An 18868-nucleotide genomic window follows, 5' to 3' on the forward strand; every position below is an offset into this window, starting at 1 on the left:
ATCAGCTTTAGATTTGTTAGTTTTAAAGTTCTTCTAGCTACTACGCAACAAGAGATGTCAAACAAACACCGAAAATTTACGTTGCTTCTAGAGTAGTGGTGGTACATGCACTTGAATTCTTGTAGAAAAAAAAAAAGGATATGGAGGTTGGAAGGATATGGGAATTTAGTAGGTATTTTGGTGTTTAAGTGCTGGTTAATCCATAAAGCATTATCTGTTCTCATGGCCTAAGTAATTGATAATAAGGTGCTATTAATTTTTGGAATGGCAAATTTGTGCCCCCCAACCCTCAGTGAATGCAAAAAGTCACAAAGGTTATCATGGCAGAGGTCATATTTAAGGTATTTAAAAGTGGTTTTTGTTTGTTTGCCCTATAGCTAATTTGTTTTTAATTTAAAGTTGGATTAGTTTATGACTACCATACGTCACTATGAAATATCTGACTGATAGGCCAAAAAAGTGGTTATTTTAGAAGGTCTATAAAGACAAACATTGTACTTTGAAGTATGTATAGATGATCTGAAGGAGAGGGAAATGAGGAAAGGATGCTAGTACGCGAGTTAAATAATAAGGTTAACAGGACAGTTGATTCTCAGTTTATAAATGTGATCTTGCTAGTAGCTTTGGTTGGTGTTTTGGGGTTCCTCCCTCCCATCTGGGACACAAATGTCTAATACAGGGATTATATTCTGATTCTGCCTGAATAGGTAGTACAGGCGGGAGTTGTGGTAACAGCATTTACTGATAATAAGTGTTTTATATAACTAGATATTTAATAGTTTGGAGGCACTGTACTCAGTATAAAGAAGACATCAGAGACAGCCTGTAATTACATGGCTTAAATTATTGCTCTTCCTTTTAAGTACTATCCATATATAAAATAAAAACAAAGAAAAAGCTACGGTTTGTGGTGTTGATACAGAATATAGCTTGTTTTCTTAGTTATGCTTACTCTGAGGTTGCTTTTGCTACCATTGTCCAAACATGATTTAAAGGAGAACGGTCTCTGTCATCAAAAACTACTGATAGTGATCACATACAGAAACAGCTTGAAGTGTTTGGGAAAGCTGTGATATATGGCAATGTGAGGAGCACAAGAGCATAAACCTTAGTCCCAAAGGGATGGGCCACAGCATGTTTAGCATAGTCACAAAGTACTCTTAGCAAGAATGGATACAAGCCTGCATCACCTAGGTGCCAGTAATCAACACCATATAGGAGCAGTGGAGTGCTGTCAGCCTTACAGTAAGCACGCCCTAAGAAAAATCTTTGCAAAAGTATCTTTAGGTAATACCTAAATCTGTGATTACATTCTGAATTCTTCTGGGTTTAAAATACTGTAATCAGTGGCTTTTTCATCTATAGTTTTGAGGTCACACAATTTCTGTCCAACATGCAAACTTAAGACATCACATACTTGGGACAGAGTTGCCCAACACCATATTTCTCCCTTTCTGTAAATTTTTCTGTAATCCTTCAAGTCAATTTTTTTGTGAGTTAGGAAAAAAGGAATGCAAAGTGCTGAGGAAAAAAAAAAATGTCTACTCTAGCTACTAATCTTCTAGTGGGCATTAATCTAAACATAGCTTCCTTTTTCTGTTCAGAATTCCTTTCTCCAGACATAGTACAGAAATTGTTATTTGCATATATGTATATTATATGAAAACCTGGTATAGTTATGAAGTTAATGATCTGTTTTGGAGATGGACTATGTGACTTCACTGAGATGCTAAAGTGCCGATCATCGTAACTCTGATGATGCAATACAGAGATTTACTGAATGTCCTCCTAGTCACTGAAATAGTGTTCTACTCCTTGTCAGCAGTAGTCCAATGTCAGATGTACGTCATTCTGGGTTTAAAACAGAAGCCTATATTGTGACATTTTCACTCACATTTTGATAACAATTTTTGGGGCAAACCCATTTTTCCACCTGTTAAAACAAGTGTGCATTGCATACTTTGCATCAGTAGACAAAGGCAGCATTGATATTACGAATGTATTTCCTGGTTTATTTTTGTACCTGAAAAAATATTTGGTTATAACTTAAGATTGCTTTCCCAGTTACAAAGTTTAAATTTAGAGTTGTACATGCGTTCCTTCTTTAGCAGGTATTAAAGCTGAAGATAAACAATATGGTAGAAGATTTCTGGCAGCAAATTATGCACGTTTGTTTTTGAGTAGCACAACCAACATCTCCAAACAGGATAAGAAATTATACTCAAAATGTGTAATTTCTTGTATGTTTGATGGAATTAGTAACAATTAAGTGATTAAACACAAGAGATTTTAACTATATAGCATGTCAACTAATATAAAAAAAAGTTTTATTATGAAGGCACTTTTATTTAAAAGCAAAGCAGCATTAAAAATAAAAACTGAGCTAGGTCCTTATTTCTGAGTGTACATTCTGTATGTGTAAGGGAATTAAAAGTCATCTTAGTCAAGCCTGGGGAAAACAAGAATGAGAAGACAGTACTCCTCACCCCACCTTCTGCCATCCAAAGTCATAACAAAATGTAACAGGATTGTTGCTGTAATCAGTTTCTTGAGTACTACAGTTACTTCAGGATGTATAAAACTAATTCTGAGAGGTAGAGCTAGAGGACCTAACTAAATCCAAGAGGTGTGTAGCTAGAGAATAAGGTAATACATTGGCAAAGTAACAAGCAAACCCTTACATTCATAACTGCTTGTAAGCCTAGTGCAGTTTTTGGATGCTTTACCATGTAAGTTGAAGCAAATGTGACCACAGTATAACATCTATGCAAATATCATACAGGAGTCTATAAATAGTTAATTTTCTAGCTACTGAAATTGTCCATTTTCAGTAGATTTTTGTCCCATTATTTGAAATTTGTTGGGTTTTGTCTGGCACTCTGCTACTAGTGCCATTTCTTGCTCCTGTTGGAATTTTACAAATACAGCCTCAGAGAAGTTTTTGATTAACACACAAAAGCCTTTACTTACAGGGAAATATTTTTTTCCCCCCAAACAAAAGAAAAGACCACTCTTGAAACAGTTTTCTTATCTCACTTCTTTAGTAGCATGCAATCCCTCCTCCTCCTCCTCCTCTTCTTCCTCTTCCTCATCTTCATCTTCATCTTCCTCCTCCTCCTCTTCTTCGTTGTCTTTTCTTTGCATACTGCTGGAAATCTGCTGAAACAAACACCCAACAAAAGTAAATCAAGTGTTTGTTCTCCTGAAAGAAATTCTGTTAGCACTTCCAGTCTAAGTACTTACAGGTTTTTCATTTAGGGGAAGCCGGGAAGTTGTTTATCCCTTAACCTTTCCAACTCCTAGTAACATGGACAATGCCAACAGAAAGATACATGGTGAAGAATATGAATACAGTAGTGATCTTTAAAAGCTAAAAAAATCCCCACAGTCCTAAAAACCATTATAGGATAGGGAAAACGATGCATTGATTGTATTAATATTGAAAATCAACAGGATGCAAATCTGCTTTTTTCTGGATTGGCTATTGAGACAGCAGGCTGAAGAAGAGTATTAAGGCATGATCTTACCTTGAAGACATCAAATCTCCTCAGTTAAATGAAAGACTCAAGATTATGCTGCTCTAAGAAGTTATTGAGAATAAATCGGACAAAGTGTACTACTAGAGTCTTGATTCACATGTGAACTTCTTTCCCTGCCTGGCAACACTTGCCCTTCAGAATGAAACTGTCATCCTCTTTTGGTTCATCAAATGTTAAAAAGTGTGAGCTGCCAAGCTTTCATCTCAGCTGACAGATTCTGCCATCTATAATTCTTCTATGAGGGTTCAATCTAATTCCTGCTGAAGATACTGTGTATCTTCACAGAGGATGCAACATTTACAATTTAAAGTAGAACGTATATATTTTTTTCTTTCCTCGTGAGAAAAGGAATATGAAACTCAAAGATCATTCCACAAATCATCTGGGTTGCTTTTGAAAAAATGATTTTAGGTTTAGCAGTTCTCTTAAGGGCATCTGCAGCACTAATTTTGGTTATATTTTCTAAGTTTCCTTCCATGCAGTGATATAATAAAACTTCAGCATTGATGACAAAACTTGCCTTTCTTTTTTAAATAGCCTTTTATGCTGGGTTTTAAATTGACTTCTGAGATTTCACAATTCATTCAGCTAAGTACGTAACAGATTTTTTTGTGTGTGCATAAAGCAAACTGCAAGCATTGAACTAGTGAAAGCAGAAAAGTCCTTAGGCTTGTTGATGCTCACAAAGTACATAATTTAGATTGAAGCAAATGCCTGCTTACAAATCTCTGAACGTAACAGAAAATGGAGTTAATTGTTGGGTGAAGCTGGGTTAACTTGAGTCTAAAACAGCAATCATGCATTCTGTGGAAGAAGAAAAAGACAATGACACTGATTTGCAATTGGAGATGAAGGAGTGCTGCAGATTGAGCCCGTTAAGGTAGCTTCAATTCAATCAATAGACAAATTTTCCAGTTTTTTTCCTAGTAAGAGCATCTGAAATTCTTAATCAGAACTTTAGTCATATTTCTGAATAAAAGCTTCCCCTTTCTTGAAATAAGATGTGCTTTTTGCCTTTAAGTCTTTTTTTTCTGTTCACTACTCAGGTACCCTTGACCACACTATATTAACTAACTAAACAGTAAATGAAATATTATTACTGGTGGTGGTAAGAAGACTAACCTAAGAACCAAGCTGGATCAGAGTAAGGAAAGTGAGAAAGGAAATTAGGCAGTTTGCCATAAAGCTAGAACACACTAGTACTTGAAAGTTTGATTACTGAATACAAAAAAAATGTAAAAAAATTAATGGAATCTGATAATTTGTGTTCATCATAAACAATTTTATGTGAAAATGAATTCTCTAAGCTTGCATGTACGTAATGACTGTCCTTGTTTAAGTTGTTAATTTGCATGTTTCACTGCATGTGTTTCTACAGAAAGCATGGCAATTCTCTCCTTGTGCTGTACACAGCAGGCAGTGTTGGAACACTGGGATGCAGACCTTTTCAATGATGTTTAAAATGATACTTCGCTGTCTTAGAGAGCAGATGCAAAACAGTTTGCTGTATTAATGTAACTAAAACTAGTTAAATGTGATTTAGAATATCTGGAAAAGGTCATTCTCTTCCACTACAATTCTGTCTAAAATACAGCATACCAACCTGAATAAGTACAATGAAATGCTGAAGATAAATTGCCAAGGGCAAAATAAAGGGATTTGCTTGTGTAAAACTAACTATCTGCAATAGTTACGTTAAAAAAAAGAAAAAGCCCTGAACCCCTGAAGAGATTTTCTCGTAATGGGGAGCCATCCTATGAAAAACAGCTTTTCTGGTGCTCTCTCCTGATCATATTAAGTGCATAAAAATGAAAAAATGCACATCTTACATCTTATTGTTGTACTGTCACTGCTGCTTGGGACGTTAATTCTTTCTAACTGGGTGGCCCATTGCTCCCTTCCTTGCAGTTTTATAGTACCGTCTGCTAACTGAAGTGGCAGGTAGGATGGAGGAACTAGCATCCCAATTGCTTCAGCTAGTTCCAGTGCAAGTTGAAAATAACTATGAACGTCAATGGGGGAAAGAGTCGAGGAACAAAAGCATTAAGATGGACACAAAAATGTCACTGGTATTTGGAAATTCCAGCTTTTGATAATCTAGCATTCAGTACTCCTTCCAGAATACTGACTCCAGGAGTAAGTGACAGTGCATTTTTAGATTCTTGTGTTAAGGCACCAGACCTTTAAATGAGGGTAGCATTTTGTGAAGAAAAAAAAAAGTAAGAGGTTATGAGAACAGTAACATCTGAAGTTAGAGCTAAAAGAAAGGTCTAGGAGAAAATAAGGTAAACTTGCAAGTTAGTTGAAATGGAGTTCCATACCATCTCTGAGAGAAATCAGTGTATGTACATTCACTTTTGAGTGTACTGTGTTTTGCTTTTTTTTTTTTAAAAAAAAAAAAAAGTAAAAAACTTAGCTATATCTGTGGCATTGCAAAGTAATTACAGATGCTTCTATACTCTTCATGCAGTTATACAGCACTGCAGGAAGTTCTCAAGGAAGATGACCACAGTTTTTTTTACTTCCTTTGGTCTTCAAAAAAATGAATGGGTAAACGTTTTCTGAAGTACCCTGAACATGAAATTTGCTTGTTTGATAGAAGGACAGGCAAAAAGTCAAATTTAAAGTCAAGACTGGCCGTCATGCACTGCATCATTGGCTTCTTTTATCTTTGAAGATGGACTGACTCATAACAATAGAATAACTCAACTGTAGTAATTGAGCCTTTCTGTGTTCAGAACAGAGAACAGGTAATCATGTGTGTGAAGTCAGGAAAACTTTCTAGTATTACAATATCAATGAGTAATTTTAGCCAAAGAAGAAAAGCGGGTTGCATACATTTTGAATTTGGCTATCTTTGTCTTTAACTGAGACACTGACAAGAATCGTCTTAGTTACGGCATTAAAGCTGCATTAAAGAAAAAATAATTCAGCCATTTTCAATGTCTGCAAGTTTACTGGTGCAAACAAGGGTCAAAGATTTTTTGCAAGATAGCTGGTTCAAAAGCAGTGATACTTTCTCAATCCGTTTCACTTATTTTTATCATCCTCCTTTTCTTCACCTGCTCTGAATTTTCAGAGTTCAAAGGGAAAGGTCTGTTGGTCATGGGTTTGCTCTGCTGCTAGGTGCCATCACTATTCTGAGATAAGATCTGGTAGAGAATCCACACTCTGGGATCTGGATAATGAGACTAAGAATATGCAGCTGTTATTACAGAATGTTGCTTCTCTTTCCAACAAGCTCCTAGATCTTTTCTCTGCCAGATGCCACAGTTCGTTGCTGAAAGCAACAGTATCACTGGAAATGGCATTTTTCAAAAATAAGTAATGAAGCTCTAAAAGCTGATTTTGGTTTTTTCCTCAAATAAAAATTATGTTTAAAAGCTGCATTATTAAAAGCTTATGATCCTTATGCCCTTGGAAATTTCTTTACACTTGTAGCTGTCCTGAAGTAGGTAAAGATAGTTGATACACGTACATGTACATTAGCTAAAGCTCTACTTAAGACATTCTTTTAATACAGTGATCTAGCATTAAAGTTGTTTTCTTACCTGTAATGTCCTCAATGAAGATTTTAAGGAGCCAGTTCTTTGCAGGGGGGACTTTGAATTTGCACGAACTATGTCTAAGCGAGATTGATAGTCTGGTGAATAAAGTGAGCTCCGAAAAACCTGTTCAAATGAAAAAAAAAAAAAAGCTGTGGTTTGGGGGCCATGATACAGCTTGCAAGCTAATAATCACGAAGACTGAAAATAACAAAAATGCAGCACTGGACAATTAATCCTGCTCTAGAGATATGGAGCAACCGTAGTTTGGATTGATCATTTTTAAGCTGAAACAACATACTTGCTCAAGAAAAAAAACCCTCTGAAAATGATTCAACTTTCTTGACAAGGTGAACACATACTCACACACACAACATACGTTTTCAATGATAGTTAAGTTTAAAGGCCAAACATCCAGAACAACTGCAAGAACGAATAAAAGACTGAAAAACATGTCTTGGGAAAGAGAGACTATAGCTCAAAGAGAACAGAACAGGTGACTTGAAAGGAAGCTGTAATTGCCACAAAAAAACCCAAATTGATGACAAACATCTCTTCATTCTAGAACGGCTTAATAAAAAGCAATGGCTGGAAGATGCAAACAAGCAAACAAAACTCAGAATAGAAAGAAGAGGGAGAATTAAGTAATTAGTCTTTAGAATGTCTTATCTGAGCAGTGTAAGATTTTTCTCTTACTGTGCATCTATAGCAAGGCTCACTACAAAGGCGTTCTTTAAAAACTATGATTAGCTGAGGCTGGAGCAGCAGTTAATTCAGAAGTCTCTTATCTGTATTTTGTGGTAAAGATTAGGTTGCCACCACAGTTCTCTGTTTTTCAAATCTCTGAATTTACAAACCTACATGTCTTTGCTGGAGAAGTGCAAGAAAGGGCTTGGTAGACGTAAGAAGTTTGTTCTGTGACCCTGAAACGTGTTGCATTTTCTGCCTGGGATATACTTTGCCCCAAAGTGTGAAAACTGTTTTTATGTAGTAAGTAAACTGACAAGCAAATCTTAATCACTCTTACCTCTAAATCTTCATTTTCATCAATGTTTTGGATATTTTGGTAGGCAGCAGTATATATCTCTAAAGCTTTGCTATGGAATAACATTTCAATATTTATAAATTCTGAGAATATGTTCTAAAAGCAAATGAAAACAAAGGTTTTCTTAATGCAGGAAAGCACATTTCTACTTCAAATACAAGAAATTACTGAATTCTGTACTGAATTTCTGTTTTCTGAATGCTGAAAACTCACTTATATTCCTTGATATATATTCACAAGATGCCAGTGAATTTTTGTTTTATTGACAGTGGTCTTTTTAACAGGTTAGGTATAAACTCTTTACATTCTACACATACCTATAATTTACAGATAATTACACATTTTATATACTAAAAGATTCTATATGTATTAAAAAAAAAAACATGTAATGGAGACATCTCCAGAACTTGCCATCTTTTTCATACTACTCTAACATCAAGTAGTGGTTGGTTTGGTTGGGTTTTTCAGCCAGCTTTCATTCTTTCCTATTTAATCCAGCTTTTATTCTCCCCAGTAAAAAAGTATCTTGCTTCAGTAATTTTATAATTAAATTTGAGATCACTTAAATGTTTTTCAGTCAGTATAGTATTTAGGACTTAAGTCACTTAGTGTTTGACATTAAGAGAGAAATTAAAGCTTTGATTACTTGCAGTCACTAATTATTTGGTGCTTTCTGCATCAGTAAAACTTTTAAGTGCAGTAATCCATACAAATTTTAGGATGGATAAATACATAATTTACTTTTCACTATTTCTGTTAATTTGATAAATGATGTCCACATATATCATTCCACTAACAAATGCAGCTACCAGTGAAGCAAAGTACTGCAGCTGCTGGAAGGTGCAGATGCTAAACAGTCTGATACAGGAGAATTCTGAATTCAGTCAACTGTTCAGAATAATGAACTGATTTTTAACTGCAAAGCTCATTAAATTTAGATTATGAAATATTCGTGAATACCACAAGATTTATATTTATGTATGCTTAAGTTAATACTAAGCATTGCTAATCTTACAAAAAGTAAATATAGCAATTTTTTTATGCAAGATGAAGGTCATGTCAGATACTGAAACATAAGCACACTTACCTTTATGTCCTTTATTTTCTGTTTCTCAAAATTATCAATGGTTTCCTCTAATTGCCGAGTTGTTCGAGTTGCATCCAGCGAAGCTCTCTGCAGTTCACTTTCAGCCTAGTGAAGTCACACAATGTATTTTGCATACATTATTGGTCAGACATCATAGAGTAGCCAAGACAGTATTTACTTGCAGGCTCTGTCAGTGAGTATCATCAAGAATCTATTCCATTCGGGAATTTGGAAATAGTATATAGATGAAGTAATTGTATACTATGATCAAAATGCAGGATTCTTCCTGTTTCTACAATGCTGCAACTTGGAGAGGAGCTACTTCCTCCAATGTGGTTTTTAGTATTATATTTGTGCAGAAACCTAATGCATAAGGCATGCTCTGTCGCTTGTTTAGTTTGTTTGAAATCTGGTAACCTTATATTACAGGATTATCAATTTTAAACAGTCCTTTTTACAAAAAAGATTTAAAGTCATAGAAACAATTCTACCATTATGGGGAAAAATAACGTGGTAATGGTCTTTAGTAGTACATAAGGTCATAGGTTCATTTGTCTTTCTTGATTTTGCCCAAAATATAGGGGGGAAACAAGTAAGAAAAGACATTTTGTGCATTCTCAATTATTACAATCCATCACTCTCCATAAATTAAGGCAGCTGCAATGCATAAGCAGCCATTACACATGCAAATACAGTATGTTATTTCTGTTATAATCAAATATATTTTCCCTATCCATCTTAAATAGACTGGCCAGATTTTGTGCACAGATGCTTTGAGAAAGGAATTTTGTTTACTGTAAAGTGAAATGTTTAAACTTGCAAAACCTGTGTAGTTTTCACAACAGCAGTTAGATATTTTCTCTTCTGAAACACTCACCTGTGACTGGAAACATTAGTAAAGGAAAAAAATGGCAAAATAACAATCATGATTCATAAAGGAATCCTGTTTTTTTTTCTACTTTTAATATAGTGTTAAGTTTTTAACTCAGATATTTCAAAACTTCTTGGTAGGTGCTATTATTATGTTGTCTGAAGCTTCTGGCTCCAAGACATACAGTTTCTTGCAGCTTTGCTAGAATTCAAGTATCCATGTAAAAATATTTCAGGATAGCTGTTTTGTCTTGGACTGAGGGTTTGGTTATTTATTTATTTATCTATCTACTTAAAAAAAAAAAAGAAATCCGACAAACTTGAGATCTGGGAGTACATATCCTTTGCTACCTGCAGCCAGTTTGCTACCTGCTGAAACATCACAGTTACTCAAGAATAACTGAAGCACTATCAGAGCGTAACAGCTATGGCATCATCAGCAAACATGGTGAAGCCTTTCACAGGCCTAAAAGCTGACCTGCACTCATTCTCAAAAGACTTTTTTTTGCATGTTGTGCTGATCACTTTAAAATGCAAATACACAGCATCTGTTAACTTTAGCCATATGCAAAACCAGACTATACTGAGATTTAATAACTTGTCAAGCAAAATGTTAAGTACAGAAAACAAAGGTGTTACAAGAAGCTAAGCCACAGAGACAAGAAAAGTGACATGCCAGTCATATACTCACGACATCAACTGGGAATTAGCACAAGAGGGAGAAAAATGGGATCAGTCTCCCTTTGAGAAGAACAGTTTACTGTTATCATTTACTCCCTTAATTCTAACGGAAGAGAACTCTGCGCCACAGCTCAAGTTCTAACTCTACAGACATCTGTGTGTCTTTATTATGAGAGAAACTCTAATTAATCATCACTTGATTTAACAGATTTGAATAATATTTAATAGGAATTCTTTGGGAGAGACAAAAATGAAATGTAATTCTCCTAGATGGCATTTGACCATCACAATAATTTTTGCTCTTTCTACAGTCCCCATGCCCCGATAGCTAGAAAGATACAAATTCCTGAAATAATGTTGATAAAATCCTACAAATAAGAAGTAAAAGAAGTTGTCTGATTTTCAAAAACCTCTGAATTCTGAAATGCAACCTATTCCTACCTCTCTGGCATAAACGTTCCGAATATTTCATAGTTTCTTTTCAGTCAAAAAGGGAGTAACAAAGCAGCTATTATAAGCTGTAACTTACCACAAAGCTTAAAAAAAGATTCAACATCAAGGGAGGAAACAATCCCCCTAAAGAACATTCTTCTCTTATTACTTTCTAAACACAGGAGTTTAATTCCTGACAAATTCTAAAAATATTTCTTATAGCTGCTATAAATACAGGATACAATAATGTGTCGATCTGATGGATTCCGCTGGCGTGTCTTTTCCAGTTGAGATAATTGCTTGGCTTCTCGGTTCTTTGCTGTTAAAGTTGCTTTAAGATCATCCTGGAAATAAAATGTTTTTGACATGTTTGAAATGGATCATTTCAATTTAGAAATTATCCATAGATTTAGGATAATACAAAACACACTTTTCTTCATATGCACATTGCCTAGAAAACACAAACATAACTTTGCTTTAAAGAAAACCACACTTTACTGATCTTATCCGGTTAATGATCCCCTGAAAGAGAAGTCAGCGGGGACCAAGACAGTTCAGCATCTTGCCCAAGACTCCAGCACACACTATAATTTAAAATGTGTGGGGAAAAAAAGAAAAAGATATTTACAGCTTTTCATGAAAAGCACACTAGACGATCAAAATCTGAGATCCCCAAAGCAGTAAGAAGACAGGTTTGTTCTGGACTTGGCAATGGAGTAAAGGTGGAATTTGAACTAAAAAGTGGCATCAAATAAACAGTAAAAAATAAACAAAGCAGGCAGCAGACAGTACCAGTCAGAGGTTATGAAGAACACAGAACTGCTACACAGAGCTTAAGTTGTCATTGAAAATCCATGGTTGAAAGGGTTCAAGCTGCATTATTTATCTGTGCAGCGAGTAAGAGTATTATACTAGCTTCCACTGAAACTGCCAAGTCCTGCCCCAGAGAGGTAGTCGGCATAGCAAACCAGGATATGTGAATTAAACAATTTTAGTGCATTAGCAGTTAAACGACAACTCTATTCTGATTGGCTTGGACCTTTTTAAAGCATTCAGCATCGTAGGACATTGATGTCTTACCTGACAGAAACAGCAATAGTTTTTTTCAGACACAACACAAGACTATATAGACCCTGGAGCAGATCCAATCCTACCCAAGTAGCAGTGAGAACATCCCCATTATAACAAGTGTGATAATGACACACCCTTCCTGTTTTATGTAATCAGCTAATGTAGTTATAGGTAAAGCAGTCTTTCAGACAAAACTTCCTCTTTCACTAAAATGTCCTGGTCCCTAAAGAGGGTAACTGAAGACCAGCCAGTTGAAGTTTTATCCAAGGGTTATGGTAATGGGCAGGAGTCAGGGTGGAAATAATAATTTAAAGGCCTACAACTTTAGTGAAGTCTCTCAGTTCAAAGTTATAATGATAAAATTGCTAATCGCATCTGCAGTTTAGGAATGCTCTTGTACTCCTCACTTTAGCCAAGATAAACATTATGTAATAATTTCTGGCATTCCGAATGGTAAGGACAACAGGAAACACCATTCACTGTTGCAAGGAATCATGTGGCTTCAGTTGTTTCTGTCCTCAGCATTTACTGAGGACATTACACAGCTTCAATGCTTTGGAAGACCAAAGCACTGCTGCAGTGTTCGGTGCGTCTCTTCAGAAATTCTATTGCTACAAACACACAAAACTTGTCTTCCACCTTCAACTTTTATATCCTATAGAATAGACTCAGGCTCACAAACCAGGTTTCAGAACAACTATTAAAACACCAAATTCTAGGATACAGGCTCTACAGCCTAAAACTCTGCTAAGGACTACCACACATAGTACTGCTGAAGTGCAGAATGCATTTTCTTCGTGGTCGTTTCTCTAACAACCGAGATAGCTGTGCAGTAAGTTCCAAACACTGTACTCCTGTTCTTCACCGTATTGAAAAGATACAAGAACAAAACCATATGAAAAATGGTAGTTTGAGATGCCACAAATGTACTCAAATTAACCACAGTTAACACACTGCAAGATTTTTGTATATAAGATACCATCAAATAATCATCATTTTACCTTTTGATTTATATAGAGTGTGATACAGACCTATACACCCATTACAGATTTGAGTTCACACGATGAAAGTATCCTCTATGTAATATACAAGAATTAGGAAGAACTAATTTTACCCTATAAACTAATATCTGCTAATTAAAATTTACTTGCTTAAGCTTAAGCTTTTCTCCCTCATGGAGAAAACAAATTACAGATACATTGTGGGAATATTTCAAGCCCCTACATACACTGTTTCCAGAATATAGTGAACAAAGAGACCTCAGGTTTTTGTGTATCTTTAGGTCATCCTGATGATTTTGCAGAACAGAGAGGCATGCAGGCCACTACCTATTTTTCAGTTTCAAAAAAGTCTTCTACATTATGAACTTCAATGTAGAGTTTAGAAAGCTGTTAAAGGCAGCATTGAGAGAACTAAGAGCCAAGAGCATTACATGTAATTCACCTTTTGGAACTAATAATAGTAATAATCATAATGGCATTATTTATAAAGAAAAATGTCCTGGATTTGCACTATCCAAGATGTTTCACACTATCCACAATGCCTTTTGGTTAGCACTTGCTTGTGCTCCAAAAGTCTGAATATACTTGACTTCACATCAAAGTTTTGTCCTCCAACATACATACAGCTTCAATACAGATGTATTACTACACAGTTTAGTTAGAGCGATTATTGCAATATGAAAAATCAGAGCCACTCCTCCCTGTAAAGTAGAAGCTTTCAACTGAGTGGCCAGAAGACCAAAATGTACCTTGTGAGAAAACAGACGTTTAACCTACCCTTTTAAGTTTCACTATGGTCCCGTAAGTTTTCAGAGGTTCAACAACCTTAGCTTCAAGCCTGTCAACCTACAAAAAGAAATCACAAGCTCACTAAAATCATCCACTTCTATGGTGTGAAAAAACAGGAAACACCTCATTTACTAGTGACTCACCTTATTAGAAAATTAATCCGTTTATGCTGAAAATATAGTGGGATAGAAGTTTTAAAAATATTGCAAAAACCAGCATAAATTAAATTTATTAGTAAATAATTTGTATTTTGAGGAGTTCAAGATTATTTCTAGTGGAATTAATTTTTTTTTCTTAGCAATGTATCAGGATAAAGAAAACATGGAGATTCTAACAGCCAAATACTAAATACATCGAACGCTGCATCTTGGGAGATTGGTAGCTTTCAATCTAAATTTCAATATCAACATATATTTGCTCTACACTTGTTGATAGATTATGGACTAAGCCGTCTTTCCTATCAAGCATACTGTATAAAATGTAACACTTCTGTTCTTAAAAATAATAGGAACAGGATTGTAGGTACTAAAAATATTAAAAATACCAACAAGTTGTGTAAAATGCATGAATGCTCTCACAGATGCATCTGAATTTTTACTTCATTTCTTCTAGTTAGAAAAATACCTACATGTAGTCAGATAGGCAATACAATATGCCCTGTCCGCTTGTCCAAACTGACAGGGCTGCCCGAGTGGCCCCAGCATAAGCTGCTGATGATTTTGGACCAGGGAGTCATCTGACCCATCGCTATGATGTCCACATTAGGACAAGGCGTATACCTCTATTAGGAATGGAGAGATATTACACTCCTTTCTAAACTCACAGTTACCAGTCAGCCAAAATTTATGCCAGCTGAGCAAACATTTCTCCTTTACTGTACCCTATCAGTGTACTGTCAAATAATTTCACTTAAACTACCACCAGGATAAAATGGATAAAATACTCCAGGGGAGGTCTCACAAGAGAGGAATAGAGGGGCTGAATCACCTCCCTCAATGTGCTGGTCTCAACCTGCTGGCCATCTTATAGCAACCTCCCAGCACCTGTAGGAGGCCTACAAGAAAGCTGGAGAGGGACTGTTTATAAATGGTTGGACTCAATGACCCAGTGGGTCCCTTCCAACCTAGTGATTCTATGATTCTAAAGGCTTGTAGTGATAGGACAAGGGGCAGGACCATCCCTGGAGGTGTTCAAGGCCAGGTTGGATGGGGCCTTGGGCAGCATGATCTAGTGGGAGGTGTCCCTGCCCATGGCACGGGGGTTGGAACTGGATGATCTTTAAGCTCCCTTCCAACCCTAACTATTCTACGATTTTACTTCAGCTGCTGCTACACAACTCACAAAACTAGAAGAACTTTATTAACCATAAATCATATTCTAAGACCAATAAAAGACTTGCTTTGTCTCACATTCTGTGGTTTCACTGACTTCAACAGGACTAATCATAGGCAGTTTTCACTAAAGTTATTAGCAGAGTAAATGATGAATGCTTTGACAGCCTACCCTGCTTTGCCACCACTATATTTAAAAGTGTTTTCTCCTATGTTTCTCTTGTGATTAGAGCATGATTCTTTTCCCTTTAAATCACAGATAAGTAACTGAAAAGTTCAGATGGCAAACACAACATGTACAGCTTTAATTTTGTACCTCTGCCTGGCGATAATCCTGAAGTCTGGAAAATTCATCTGCAAAGTTTTTCAGTCCAACTTTTAAGTTTGGTGTCTCTGTGGCTGCATATGCATATATTTCATTTACTAGAAGATCTGCTTTGTCTCGTAGTCTGGCAGTTTTACGTACGTATCCAGCAAATATTTGGCACAATTCACCAAAATGCTTTTCCACATTTGAAACAGCATCTTGTATTTGTCTTGTCTGATTGTCCCTGGATACCAAAGAAAAACAAATGAAAAATAAGAAGGGAATAAATGTTTGCAACACATACAGAAGAAAAACTATGTAATTGTACTACTAATAATTTATACACAATTTGAACATCTCATTTCAGTGCAAAAAAAAAAAATCTTTTCTTAAAAAGATGTCTGATGTAAATGTGCTTAATTTATGAATGAATAACAAACAACCAACAAAAAAAGCAGGATTTATACTTAATGATACAACAGAGGAAAACTCAAAGCACAAAAATCAGCTTGGAAATCTTTCTCCTGTGGCTAAGCAAGAGCTCACTATTACTGTTGGTATGAACTATTAACATAGTGGTAACACCTGCAGGTCTCATACTAGACCGGGTCATCCAGCTTCCTGGAAGAGCCTGCAATCTAAACTGAAGAGTCAATGGTCAGAGTTCTTTAAATTGTGAACAGGTATCAAACTGCTTCAGGTCAGCACTACAGAGAATAAATATTCCTGAGAATGAAAGAAAAGTAACTGGTTTTAAGCAGAGGTGAAAACTCTAAAAACAGAGAAAGGGCAATGATCATAACAACCAATAATTTTCTTTTAAATTATATTAATTACCTATTTTAACAAAATGTCTGTATGTTTCATTAATAAGTCATTGTGAATTTTTAATTAATATATTTCAAATATTTTGTTTTCCTATTCCTACATCACTTATACTCTTGCTTTAGTTATGTTCCAGTAATACTATCAAACCAAGTCAGTGTCAGTGAATTTGTGGCAGTTGTTGATGTGACTGAATCAACTACAGGGCAAGTTAGCTAACAGTAACAGTCAGATACTGGGCCCTAAGAAGTCTCCATGGTCTACATGAAGTGATTCATTGGGAAGTGCTGCAGTTCTCAGCAAGAGAATGCACTTGTGCCACTGTCTTGGGGAGAGACAGAAACAAAAACTTCCTTCATATCCTTAAGCTATCTCAACAGCAAATGCTGACCCATATTTACTCATTAATTCAATATCACAGTGCCTTAAGATCAGAAAAAAATTGAAGAAACTGAATACTTTGGAGCTAAAGAACAATGCAGTCAATTCAAACAAAGAACATCTTTCTTCTGGAACTCTTGAGGAAAAATATTTCAGGCCGAAGTTCTGCTACTGGCAAAACCACAACTGTGTTGCTTCACAGCAAGACTATTAAAAAGAGATTTTATTCAAAGAAGAAAACAAATTCCAAGCAAGTTGTTCATTCCTCCACGACATGCTTAGGCACAGAACTATTTCACAGAATCACAGAATAGTTAGGATTGCAAGAAGCCTTAAAGATTATCTAGTTCCCACCCCCCTGCGATGGACAGGGACTCCTCCCATTAGATCAGGCTGCCCAAGGCCCCATCCAACCTGGCCTTGAACACCTCCAGGGATGGGGCATCCACAACCTCATTCGGCAACCTGTGCCAGCGCCTCACCACTTCCATTGTGAAGAAATTCCTCCCATGTCTAGTCTCCTCCAGTTTATAGCCACTGCCCCTCGTCCTATCCCCACAAGCCTTTGTAAACAGTCCTATTTGAATAGGAAAGGTTTCACCGAGGGAGTGGGAAAGCAAGAGCCTCATTAAGTATTAATAAAGTTGTTTTCCAGAATTCATACTACCTGATAAAGTCTTCAGTAAAAGGTACATCTTTCCTTTGCTGCAGACGAGGTGCTCAGGGACATGGTTTACCGGCAGAAAGCAATGGTTGGACTCGAAGATCCAAGAGACCTTTTCCAACCTGTGATTCCATGATTCTATGAAAAGTTCCGCGGCCTCTGCCTGAACAGGGGAAGGGCGGCTTCCCCCGCGAGGGGCCGGGCCCGCAGCGCCCCCGGCCACCCCCCGGGCCTCCCCGCCGCCCGCCGAGCGCCGCGAGCCCCTGAGCGGCTCCCGCCGGCCGGCCGCCCCCCCCGCCCCCGGCCCTTACCTGGCGTCCAGGCCGCGCGCCAGTAGCATCATGGCCGCCGCGCCGCAGGGAGAGAGGGAGAGCGGCGCTCCGCGCGCTCCCCGTTACCATGGACACGCCCCGCCCACGCCCGGCCCCAAGCCCGCGAGTGGTGCTCCCAGCGCTCGGGGCTGGGGGCGGTCCTGTGCGGTATCCCATAGGAGGGCAACCTTCCAGTAGCTGAAGGGGCTACAAGAAAACTGGGGAGGGACTGTTTACAAAGGCTTGTAGTGATAGGATGAGGGGAAATGGGTATAAACTGGAGAGGGGCAGATTTAGATTAGACATAAAGGATAATTTCTTCTCTATGAGAGTGGTGAGGCACTGGCACAGGTTGCCCAGGGAAGCTGTGGCTGCCCCATCCCTGGAGGTGTTCAAGGCCAGGTTGGATGGGGCCTTGGGCAGCCTGATCCAGTGGGAGGTGTCCCTGCCCATGGCAGGGGGGTTGGAACTGGATGATCTTTAAGCTCCCTTCCAACCCTAACTATTCTATAATTCTTCAGCTTCCTGAAAGGAGGTTGTAGAGAGGAGGGAGCTGGCCTCTTCTTCCAAGTGACAAGTGATAGGACAAGGGGGAATGGCCTCAAGCTGCACCAGGGGAGGTTCATGCTGGACATCAGGAAAAAGTTTTTCGCAGAAAGGGTCATGGGGGACTGGCAGAGGCTGCCCAGGGAGGTGGTTGAGTTGCCATCCCTGGAGGTATTTAAAAGACGGATAGACGAGGTGCTCAGGGACATGGTTTAAGGGCAGATAGGGATGGTTGGACTAAGAGGGATGGATGATCTAAGAGGTCTTTTCCAACCTAGTGATTCTATGATTCTGTGATACTATGAGTCTATGTTTGTGGCAATGAAAGAGATGCAGATCCCACGATTTTCTCTAAGCATATTCTTTTAATCAGCGCGGCATAAAGAAGTGAAATGAAGAAAGCACACTGGCTTTTCTCTTTCAAGCTGACTTACACAGCTCGC

General features: G+C 37.4%; 1 protein-coding gene across 4 annotated transcripts; it reads right to left on the minus strand.

The window, feature by feature from the left end:
* Window positions 1–1625: 1625 nt before the first annotated feature.
* On the minus strand, window positions 1626–18004 carry CIBAR1 (CBY1 interacting BAR domain containing 1). 4 transcript variants are annotated; one of them, XM_054058273.1, is made up of 8 exons: window positions 17880–18004; window positions 15708–15942; window positions 14049–14117; window positions 11442–11543; window positions 9217–9321; window positions 8112–8225; window positions 7091–7210; window positions 1996–3159 (listed from the first exon to the last, which is right to left on the minus strand). In XM_054058273.1, the coding sequence occupies exons 1-8, from the start codon at window positions 17909–17911 to the stop codon at window positions 3028–3030; spliced, it is 909 nt and encodes a 302-aa protein (XP_053914248.1). In that variant the 5' UTR covers window positions 17912–18004; the 3' UTR covers window positions 1996–3027. The 4 variants fall into 4 exon arrangements, with proteins under 4 accessions (XP_053914250.1, XP_053914252.1, XP_053914248.1 ...); XM_054058274.1 differs by having other exon boundaries at window positions 2010–3156; XM_054058275.1 differs by lacking the exon at window positions 8112–8225 and having other exon boundaries at window positions 1626–3159.
* Between the last annotated feature and the right edge of the window lie 864 nt (window positions 18005–18868).

This window comes from Cuculus canorus, chromosome 2 (assembly GCF_017976375.1).
Source record: "Cuculus canorus isolate bCucCan1 chromosome 2, bCucCan1.pri, whole genome shotgun sequence".
NCBI classification, from domain to species: Eukaryota; Metazoa; Chordata; class Aves; order Cuculiformes; family Cuculidae; genus Cuculus; species Cuculus canorus.